This window comes from Sodiomyces alkalinus (assembly GCF_003711515.1).
Source record: "Sodiomyces alkalinus F11 unplaced genomic scaffold SODALscaffold_2, whole genome shotgun sequence".
In the NCBI taxonomy this organism is placed as follows: domain Eukaryota; kingdom Fungi; phylum Ascomycota; class Sordariomycetes; order Glomerellales; family Plectosphaerellaceae; genus Sodiomyces; species Sodiomyces alkalinus.
In genome coordinates, this window is record NW_021167080.1 from 2,357,551 (window position 1) to 2,368,733 (window position 11,183).

The 11,183-nt window shown below is 56.9% G+C and overlaps 3 protein-coding genes across 3 annotated transcripts; 2 read left to right on the top strand and 1 right to left on the bottom strand.

Moving 5' to 3' along the window:
* The first annotated feature begins 517 nt into the window (after positions 1–517).
* On the top strand, positions 518–8,018 carry SODALDRAFT_290827 (carbamoyl-phosphate synthase). Its single transcript, XM_028608653.1, has 3 exons — positions 518–1,363; positions 1,418–7,458; positions 7,539–8,018. Exons 1-3 carry the CDS (start codon positions 730–732, stop codon positions 7,593–7,595), a joined length of 6,732 nt encoding a protein of 2,243 aa, XP_028468335.1. The 5' UTR covers positions 518–729; the 3' UTR covers positions 7,596–8,018.
* A 282-nt stretch (positions 8,019–8,300) lies between these two features.
* Positions 8,301–9,811, top strand: SODALDRAFT_330255 (pyridoxamine 5'-phosphate oxidase). The gene is made up of 2 exons (XM_028611156.1): positions 8,301–8,490; positions 8,619–9,811. Exons 1-2 carry the CDS (start codon positions 8,406–8,408, stop codon positions 9,443–9,445), a joined length of 912 nt encoding a protein of 303 aa, XP_028468336.1. The 5' UTR covers positions 8,301–8,405; the 3' UTR covers positions 9,446–9,811.
* SODALDRAFT_330257 (hypothetical protein) lies at positions 9,599–11,183 on the bottom strand. Its single transcript, XM_028611157.1, has 2 exons — positions 10,964–11,183; positions 9,599–10,860 (listed from the first exon to the last, which is right to left on the bottom strand). Exons 1-2 carry the CDS (start codon positions 11,139–11,141, stop codon positions 10,034–10,036), a joined length of 1,005 nt encoding a protein of 334 aa, XP_028468337.1. The 5' UTR covers positions 11,142–11,183; the 3' UTR covers positions 9,599–10,033.

Here is an 11,183-nt window from a genome sequence, read left to right on the forward strand (position 1 = left end):
TGCTCCTTCGAGGCGTTTAGCTTCTATTGCCTGAGCCAATTTCTGGAGGTTGCGCTGCGGTACTTTTGTACTTTGTACTTCGTACGTACAAGACCGAAAATGCTCAAAACAGCCAACGTACCGTACCTGAGGTACATCACAGGTACGTTGTACTTCGTACTCCGTATAAATCACTTTAAATCTTGGCATAAGGCCCCACGAAAAATCAACGAGGCCGTCCCGATTGGCTGTCTGTCATGGCTCCTGCCCAATAATAGTCAATATCGTGAAGAGTTCAAGAACCACCGAACGCGACTGCCCAGTGGACCTTAGCATCCCGGTTGTTCTGGAATTGGCCAATCCACAGGTACGACACACTAACGACTGCCGCTAACGGAGGGGCGAGGCGAAGCCGCAAAGGCGGCCACTGACGGGGAAAGGAAAAAAAAAATCGAGGAGTTAAAAAAAAGTTTTTGGATGACCTCGTTTTTCCCCTCCTCTCCTCCTCTTCTCTCTTTCCCCCTCCTTCTTTTCCTCCTTCCTCCTCACAATGAACGTCTGAACCTACAGTCTGTCTTCCCTCTGATCTCTGCCCGCAGATGATCCCTGGGAAGTTCAGGATCTAATATACTCCGAGACTCTCTTGACGAGGTCTCTCATCTTCCTCTTTGCTTAACTTCGAGCTGGTCATTCTATCCATCATCATCATATCAGTTGGATCGACCTCGACTTCTACGTCCGCTAACCACCATGGCGGGCAAAATTTACCCCCCTGCCTCGTCGCGCCTCGCCGATGTGAACGGCGGTGGCAATGGAGGCCACGAGCCTCTCATGTGCCTCGAGCTTCCTGACGGCTCCGTCTACCAAGGCTACAGCTTTGGCGCCCAGAAGAGCATCGCTGGCGAACTTGTCTTTCAGACCGGCATGGTGGGATACCCAGAGTCGGTAACAGACCCCTCCTACCGTGGCCAGATTTTGGTCATTACCTTCCCCCTCGTCGGCAGCTACGGTGTTCCCTCACGCGAGACTGTGGACGAGCTTCTTGGCGACCTCCCCGCCCATTTCGAGTCGTCTCAGATCCATATTGCTGGCCTCGTTGCTGCCACCTACTCCGGCGAAGACTACTCTCACTTTCTCGCCGAGTCCTCTCTCGGCACCTGGCTCAAAGAACAGGGTGTCCCGGCTATCTACGGTGTCGACACGCGAGCTTTGACCAAGCGTATTCGGATGGAGGGCAGCATGCTCGGCCGACTGCGCCTCCAGACCAAGAAGTCGTCCTCTCTCCCCGATGGCGAAGTAAACGGCATCAAGCCCCACGCCGAAGTCCCAGAATTCGAAACAGTAGATTGGTTCGACCCGAACCAGAACAACCTCGTAGCAGAGGGTGAGTTCCGCGGGCTCCCGTCCTCTGGCTAAGCTCGTGCTCATTTCCTCTTAGTATCCATCAAGTCTCCCAAGCTCTATAAGCCTCCGCCGAGCGTTGCCCTAAAGAAGCACCCTTCCGGCCGGACGATTCGGGTCCTCTGTGTGGACGTCGGCATGAAGTACAATCAGCTGAGGTGCTTCCTGAAGCGCGGCGTTGAAGTTCTCGTATGCCCGTGGGATCATGACATGGTGAATGCTGCCGGTGAAGATTATGATGGCCTCTTTGTGTCCAACGGCCCCGGCGATCCGGCCGTGTTGGACGTCACCGTCAAGAATATCACTGCTCTCCTGGAGAAGTCGAATACTCCCATCTTCGGCATCTGCTTGGGTCACCAACTTGTGGCTCGCGCCTCCGGGGCCCGGACTAAGAAGATGAAGTTCGGCAATCGCGGCGCTAACATCCCTTGCACAAGCATGGTCTCTGGAAAGTGTCATATCACCTCTCAGAACCATGGCTTCGCCGTGGACGCCGACACTCTTCAGGAAGGTTGGCAGGAGCTGTTCGTCAACGCCAACGATGGCAGCAACGAGGGCATCATGCACAAGTCGAAGCCTTTCTTCAGCGTCCAGTTCCATCCCGAGAGCGCACCGGGCCCGCGTGACACCGAGTACCTCTTTGACGTCTTCATCCAAGCCATGTCCGACTGTGCTTCGGACCCCCAGGCTCTCAACCGCCCCGTCAGCTTCCCCGGTGGCACCGTCGAGGAGAACAATCGGCTCCACCCCCGTGTCTCTGTCCGAAAGGTCCTTGTCCTGGGAAGTGGTGGCCTCAGCATTGGCCAAGCTGGAGAATTCGATTACTCCGGCAGTCAGGCCATTAAGGCCCTCAAGGAAGAAGGCATCTACACCGTCTTGATCAATCCCAACATTGCCACCATTCAGACCTCCAAGGGTCTCGCCGACAAGGTCTATTTCCTTCCCGTCAATGCGGACTTCGTGCGCAAGGTGATCCTGTACGAAAGGCCAGATGCCATCTACGTCACCTTCGGCGGACAGACTGCCCTGCAAGTCGGCATCCAGCTGAAGGATGAGTTCGAGGAGCTCGGCGTCAAGGTCCTCGGTACTCCTATTCAGACCATCATCACCACCGAGGACCGCGAGCTCTTCGCTCGGAGTATGGACTCCATTGGAGAGAAGTGTGCCAAGTCGGCGTCCGCGAGTACTGTGGAGGAAGCCATGTCCGTTGTCAAGGACATCGGCTTCCCCGTCATTGTCCGAGCCGCGTATGCCCTCGGTGGCCTCGGTAGTGGATTTGCGAACAATGAGGCTGAGCTTCTCGATCTTTGCAACAAGGCCTTCGCAGCGAGCCCTCAGGTCCTGGTTGAGCGGAGTATGAAGGGCTGGAAGGAAATCGAATACGAAGTTGTTCGGGATGCCCAAGACAACTGCATCACGGTCTGTAACATGGAGAACTTTGATCCGTTGGGCATCCATACCGGCGACTCCATTGTCGTCGCGCCTTCGCAGACCCTGTCAGATGAGGACTACAACATGCTTCGAACCACCGCCGTCAATGTCATTCGTCACCTGGGCGTCGTGGGCGAGTGCAACATTCAATACGCACTGAACCCCTTCTCCAGGGAGTACTGCATCATTGAAGTGAACGCGAGATTGTCGCGATCATCAGCCCTTGCCTCGAAAGCAACCGGATATCCGCTCGCCTTTATTGCTGCTAAGCTGGGTCTGGGTATTCCTCTCAAGGACATCGCCAACAGCGTCACCAAGGTCACTTGCGCCTGCTTCGAGCCCTCCCTGGACTACGTGGTCGTCAAGATGCCCCGTTGGGATCTGAAGAAGTTCACCCGTGTCTCCACCCAGCTGGGCTCCTCTATGAAGAGTGTGGGCGAGGTGATGAGCATTGGTAGGACTTTCGAGGAGGCCATTCAGAAGGCTATTCGCTCCATCGATTTCCACAACCTCGGCTTTGGTAAGACCAAGGCACTCATGTCGATCGACGACGAGCTGCAGACCCCATCCGACCAGAGACTGTTCGCCATCGCCAACGCCATGCACTCCGGATACACCGTGGATAAGATCTGGGAACTCACCAAGATTGACAAATGGTTCCTCAACAAGCTGATGGGCCTTACCAACTTCGCCAAGGAGATGGTCAACTACAATACCGATCAAATCGCCCAACGTCCAGGTCTTCTCCTCCAGGCAAAGAGGCTCGGCTACTCGGACAAGCAGCTCGCGGATTTCTGGAGCACGAACGAGATGGGTATCCGTAAGATGAGGGAAGAGACTGGAATCATGCCATTCGTGAAGCAGATCGACACGGTTGCCGCCGAGTTCCCCGCGGTTACCAACTACCTTTACCTGACTTACAACGCCTCGGAGAGCGACATCACCTTTGACGACCATGGCGTTATGGTTCTGGGCTCCGGAGTGTACCGCATTGGTTCCTCTGTTGAATTCGACTGGTGCTCTGTTCGCGCCATCCGCACACTTCGACAAACGGGCCACAAGACGATCATGGTCAACTATAACCCTGAGACGGTGAGCACGGACTACGATGAGGCGGACAGACTCTACTTCGAGAACATTAGCCTCGAGACCGTGTGCGATATTTACGCGCTGGAAGGCGCCAGCGGCGTTCTGGGTGCCATGGGTGGTCAGACCCCTAACAACATTGCCCTGCCTCTGTTCCGTTCTGGGATCAAGGTCCTCGGTACATCGCCCGAGATGATCGATACTGCGGAAAATCGGTACAAGTTCTCGCGTATGTTGGACACAATCGGGGTCGACCAGCCGGCATGGAAAGAGAATAGCAGTCTCGAGGATGCGAAGAAGTTCTGCAATGACATCACCTACCCCGTTCTTGTCCGGCCGTCTTACGTCCTCTCTGGTGCGGCCATGAACACTGTCTATTCGGAGCGTGATCTTGAGAACTACCTCCAGCAGGCGGTAGCCGTGTCACGAGAGTACCCCGTCGTTATCACCAAGTACATCGAAAACGCGAAGGAAATCGAAATGGACGCCGTTGCCAAGGACGGCGTGGTCGTGGGACACTTCATTTCGGAACACGTGGAGAACGCCGGTGTCCACTCGGGTGATGCGACTCTCATTGTGCCGCCGCAAGATCTGGAGAGGCAGACGATCGAGAGGATCGAAGAGGCCACTCGCAAGATTGCCGCCGCTCTCAACGTGACCGGTCCTTTCAACATTCAGTTCATCGCCAAGGATAACGACATCAAGGTCATCGAATGCAACGTCCGGGCGTCCCGATCTACCCCATTTGTCTCCAAGGTCATGGGCGTAGACCTCATCGAGATGGCGACCAAGGCGATCATGGGGTGTCCTTTTGTCGAGTACCCCCCCACCACTATTCCTCCCGACTGTGTTGGCGTGAAGGTGCCTCAGTTCAGTTTCTCCCGACTCTCGGGCGCCGACCCTGTCCTCGGCGTCGAAATGGCGTCCACGGGAGAGGTCGCGTGCTTTGGTGTCGACAAGTATGAAGCGTATCTCAAGGCATTGCTGTCGACCGGCTTCAAGATTCCCAAGGCCAACATCCTTCTCTCCATCGGCTCATATAAGGACAAGAAGGAGATTCTGCCTTCGGTAGAGAAACTTCAGAAGATGGGCTACAAGTTGTTTGCGACGGCCGGCACCGCCGACTTCCTGCAGGAACATAACATCCCGGTCCAGTATCTGGAGGTCCTCCAAACCGAGCAAGGAGATCAGCGGTCCGAGTTCTCGCTCACCCAGCATCTGGCCAAGAACACCATCGATCTTTACATCAATCTGCCGTCCAACAACAAGTACCGGCGTCCGGCTAACTACATGAGCAAGGGATACCAGACCAGACGTATGGCGGTCGACTACCAGATCCCGCTGGTAACCAATGTCAAGAACGCCAAGATCCTGGTCGAAGCTCTCGCTCGCCACTTTGAACTCGAGGTGGGAAGCCGGGACTTCCAGACCAGCCATCGCACAGTCTGCCTGCCAGGGTTGATCAACGTCGCAGCATTCGTTCCCGGCATCGCATCGGCCGGCACCCACGACTTGCAGACGGTGACCAAGGCCTCGCTGCTGGCCGGCTTCACCATGGTCCGCGTCATGCCTGTCGGCGTCAATGGCTCGGTGACGGATGCGCTTACTCTGAAAGTGGCCCAGCAAAACGCCAAGCGCGGTGGCTATTGCGACTACAACTTCTCGGTTTCGGCGACTTCGGACAACGCAGATCAGATCAGCCAAGTGGTGGGCGAGGTTGGGTCTCTCTTCATTCCGTTCAACCACCTCTCCGGCAACATCAACAAGGTCGCTGCCGTGACAGCACATTTCGAGAGCTGGCCGGTACATAAGCCCATCGTCACGGACGCCAAACTCACCGATCTGGCGTCTCTCTTGCTTCTCGCTAGCCTCCACAACCGCCGCATCCACGTCACGTCTGTTTCCACCAAGGACGACATCAAGTTGATTGCACTCAGCAAGGCGAAAGGCTTGAAGGTGACATGCGACGTGTCCGTCTTCTCGTTGTACCTCTCCCAGAAGGACTACCCTGACTGTTCCTTGCTCCCTACGGCCGAGGACCAGGCGGCTCTCTGGGACAACCTCGCGAACATCGACGTGTTCTCCATCGGCAGTCTGCCATACCAACTGGCCAGCTCTCTGGGCCAGGCGGCGGAGGACGCGGCTGTTGGCATCGCCGATGTGCTGCCGCTGCTCCTGACTTCAGTTACGGAGGGCCGCCTTGGCGTTGACGACATCAAAGCTCGGCTGTATGACAATCCCAAGGAGATCTTCGAATTGCACGAGCAGGTCGGCTCTGCGGTTCAGGTCGAGATCGATCGAGCGTACAAGGTATCCGGGGCGGCTGGCTGGACACCTTTCGCCGGCAAGATGATGCGCGGCTCCGTGCAGAGAGTCATGATCCAAGGCAAGACGGTCTGCCTCGACGGGGAATTGTTGCCTGAGCCGCCGATGGGCGTCGACATGTCCAGCCACCGGGCGGCACCGATGTCCCCGCCGATGAAGGCCACTGGCGCCTCCATTTCTCAGCAGCTGGAGGCATCCTCCCCTCGGGACCGGCGACTGTCGATGTTGGGAGGATCGCGACCCGCGAAGCTGCGCGAGTTGGCAGCTGTTCAAAGCAGCAGGGGACTTCTGGGATTGGAAGAGCTCGGATCGCCAATTCCCTTGCAGCCAGCACTCGGATCGCAGCTGCACGATCTGCTCGCACAGCCTTCTTCGTGGAGGCATCAAAGCGTGCTTTCGGTGACGCAGTACACGCGTGCCGACCTGCATCATCTCTTCACGGTGGCCCAAGAAATGCGGCGCGGTGTCCAGCGTGAGGGCGTGCTGTCTGTGCTTCGTGGACGTGTTCTCTGCACGCTGTTTTACGAACCGTCGACGAGGACCTCTGCGTCTTTCGACGCTGCGATGCAGAGACTCGGGGGCAGGACGGTGGTCATTACGACGTCGCACTCATCTGTTCAAAAGGGCGAGACGCTCCAAGACACACTGCGTACATTGGGCTGCTACGGCGATGCGGTCGTCCTCCGTCATCCCGACGAGACCAGCGTCGACGTGGCGAGGCGACACTCTCCGGTTCCGGTCATCAACGGGGGCAACGGCAGCAAGGAACACCCGACGCAAGCGTTCCTTGATCTCTTCACCATCCGGGAAGAGCTCGGCACGGTCCAGAACCTGACGATCACCTTCCTGGGCGACCTGTTGTACGGCAGGCCGGTCCACTCGCTGGTGTACCTTCTTCGCGACTACGGGGTACGGGTACAGCTCGTGTCGCCCAAGGCGCTGGCGTTGCCGGAGGACGTACGGCGGTTCCTGCGGGAGTCGGGTCAGTTGGCGTGCGAATCCGAGACGCTGACGGACGAGATCCTGGCGCAGAGTGACGTGCTCTACTGCACTCGTGTGCAGAAGGAGAGGTTCCCTTCGTTGGAGGAGTACGAGAGGGTGAAGGATTCGTACCGCGTGGACAACAAGACGCTCAGGGCGGCGAAGAAGGACATGTGCATCCTGCACCCGTTGCCCAGGAACGAGGAGATTGCGCAAGAGGTGGACACGGACCCACGGGCGGCGTACTTCCGACAGGTATGTTATGTTCTATGCTCCTCAACGACAGCCGCTGTGATCGCCAAAAAGGGGATTGATTTTGCTAACTTGGTGGATAGATGAGATACGGTCTATATTGCCGCATGGCACTACTGGCACTTGTCATGGCACCTTGAGGCAGAAGGAGTGGTTGCCGAGTCATTCTGGGAATCGGATCGGCGATTTGAGGTGGCATATTGGATTTAAGAAGAAGAAAAAATCAGAAAAGCTGTAGATGGTTGATTTTTTTTTTTCGTTTGGTTGTTTTTCTTTGCTGTCTGAACTCGCATGCGAATTACCAAGTAGCATAGCGCAACATATAAACACCCCACAAGCCAAACGCATACGAAGTATATGCATATTTTATACTTGGGATTTGGGGCGTCTATATTCATCATAGAGAGAGATGAGCTCAGGCTGAGGCAGTCTTCTTGTTTCGAGACTCTACTAAGGGGTCTTGTTTCATGTCAGTCAAGATGTGTGTATGATTTATGTTGGCGGGTTGTGTATTGGATCGTCTGGTTGTTGTTGTTATTAGATACCCCTTGTTACGAGCGTTGCATATACATATATTTGGTCTGTCTGCGTATGTCTTAATTCGAATTATTCGCCAAACCCGCCGCACTGGCTAAAACCGAGACGGCCTCGGGGGTAACGGGGCAAAGCCGGCAACGCAACGGGGTAATCAAGCAAGTTATTACGGAGTACGAGTACACCGTATACGGAGAACACACCTGGAAGCTCGGTGACCCCACCTCCTCACCGAAAGTTGTTGATGTACCGTACCGCAGGCGACTGAGTCGAAAATATCCGATGTCACCCGATTCTTTTATTTTACGCCATAAGTTCACTACGTTAGGATCGCCCAAAGTAACGTGCAGCAAGACCTACGAGATTTTCGTAACTTGATATTCTTTGACTACCAAAATATAACCGTCTTGTTTTGAATGCTTCCTACCCCGAGACTGAATTTCGCGAGGACTCTGGTCAGAATGGCACTGTATCCTCCAAACGACACATCCAAGCTCATATGTGAGTCAATTTTCCCACATCAAAGTCAACACAACCCCCATTATAGCCCCCCGAGAGAAACACAGCACGCCCCCAAGTCCCCCTCTCCCACGCTAGCTACCACTGCTAAAAACACTCCAAAACCCCAGTCGCCCCCTCCGGGACGGAATCCAACGCCCAAGCACCCCAATTCACCGCCGGGCCACTCCACCGAAGCGACCTAGACCCCACGTCCCCAACGCGGCAGTTCCACGCCTGGTTCGCCGAGGCCCAAAAGGCGAAGACCTCCCCGTCGTCGTCGTCGTCGTCGTCTGGCGCCCCGCTCGTCGCGCACCCGGAGACCTGCACCCTGGCCACGGCGCACCTCCCCTCGGGCCGCGTCTCCGCCCGCGTGGTGTACCTCAAGGAGCTGGACGCCCGGGGCCGCTTCGCCGTGTACTCCAACTTCGGCACCAGCCGCAAGGCCGACGACCTGGCCTCCAACCCGCGCGCCGCGCTCGTCTTCTGGTGGGAGGGCCTGCAGAGGCAGGTCCGCGTCGAGGGCGCCGCCGAGCGTCTGCCTCCCGAGGAGAGCCAGGTGTACTTTGACACGCGGGTCCGGGGGAGTAGGATTGGGGCGTGGGCTAGTCGGCAGAGCGTTGTGCTGGAGCCGCGAGGGGGGGAAGCGAGCAGCGGCAAGGTGGAGGGGACGGGGGAGGGTGAGAGTGAGAAGGAGAAGGAGAAGGAGAAGGAGAAGGAGAAGGAGAAGGAAAGGGAGGACGATGGGCGAGGGCAGCTGGACGAGTGGGTTCGTGACGTGGAAACGCGTTTCGACGGCCAGGACCATATCCCCGTGCCGCCTCATTGGGGGGGGCTGCGCATCATCCCGGATAGGATGGAGTTCTGGCAAGGCAGGGAAAACAGGCTGCATGATCGGTTTGTCTACGAGAGGGAGGGCGGAGACGATACGTGGACGCTCAACCGGTTGAGCCCCTGAACTTGTTTGCGTACATTTGTTTGTACGCTGAAGTTCCCTGCCTCGTTCTATCCCGAATAAGGTATCTCCTCACACGTTCGCTGGATGGCTTGGATATGCGGAAGAAGAAAAAAAAAGGAATTAAAGGAAACAGGTAAAATTAGAAAGAAATACATCCCGGGTATAAGAGATGACCATCAGGATCAATAATAGGGGGTATGTGCGCTATGAAAGAGGTATCCTGCAATGACGAAAAGCAAAAATAGGCACCGTGGTCAAACTGGCACTGTCGTTGAAGCCATTCCGCCTCGGCAATGCCCATCTCCCCATCCAAGTACCTGAGGTATGCATGCATGAGGATACCATGCTGCAAATGATAAAAACGCCAAACGTCCAAGCCCTGAAAAGCGCCGTTTCTTCCTCCGTTTGCCTAAGTGCGGTCGGTCCTTCCTTTCCGATCAAATGTCGTATATAAGGCATCGATAAAGTATTACCTTGGATTACGCTCCGTTGCCATAGTCGGATGGCCAACTGAGCAAAAACGAGCCGCAACGAAATGCGAAGCAGCCCGTTACAGGCATGCGAGGTTGTTTTGAAACGTCCATGGACTCAGTGCCGTGCGTCGAATTCCTCCCCCACCGGAGACAGACCCCTCTTGGGCAACATCCTGGGCAGCGACAGATAGTCAGTCGGCCGCGTCCTCCCTTCGCATTCCTCGACGGCATTCGGGGTCTCCACCGGCGTCAGCGGTAAGCCCAAGCCCACGACAGCCATACCGACGCTCATGCTCTTGCTCTTGCCGTGGCCGGGCCCCAAGTCACGCAGCCCGGGCGGGAGGAGACGGCCGCCGTGGTGGGCCAGCGGCATGTCGACGGCGGCAGCGGCAGCAGCAGCAGCAGCAGCAGCAGCCGCGGGGCGGTAGTGCCGGACGGCCATCTGCATATCGACCAGCGTCTCGGCCATGAGATCCTCGTCGTCGAGCAACGGTTTGATGCGCCAGTTCAGGTTGTCGCAGATGCAGCGCTCCGTCGCGTTGAGCTGTTCGCAGGACCACCGGTTCCCGCCCCAGGCGGCGCAGTAGTACTGGGTCGAGTCGTGGCGGTCCTCGGTGAACTTGGTGGCGATGACCAGCGCGGCGAGGATGACGAGTTCGGGCCGCACCGAGTCGATGTGCAGCTGGCGCTGCTGGAACAGCGGGCCCGCGAGGGAGTGGCGCTTGTTCGGCGAGTGGGCACTGTCGGGCGGTAGGATGAGGGGGCACTGGAGACGCCAGCTGAGGGCGAATCGGGAGTTGAGCGAGTCGAGAATGCAGACGGCGAGGGCGATGGTTTCGAGAGGCAAGCCCATGCCGTTGAGAAGGGATTGGACGAGAGGGACGGAGGGTGTGATGAGGGAGGCGGAGGTTGGGACGAGGTTGGCTAGGTGGATGGCGGGGCCTAGAATAAGGAAAAGAAAAGGGTTAGCTGAGGACAGGACTGAGGAGCGAGGGCCCCAAGAAGGAATCGGCGGAGTGGAAGAACCAGCCAGAGACGAACATACCTAGAAACTGGTCGGGGAGTGGCTCGCCATCATCCAGTCCGATCTTAGGGCTTTGGTCTGCAGAGGAATTGCGGGATGAAGGCGGCGGGGTGGGCAGGTTGGACAATGGGCGGTAAGTGAAGTAAAGCTCCTCGAAGTCCTGGTCGTCCTCCACGGGGACAACGGAGTCCCTTGCCATTCTGCTCATGTTTCTTATGCTGCTTTGTTGGGGGGTGGCGTG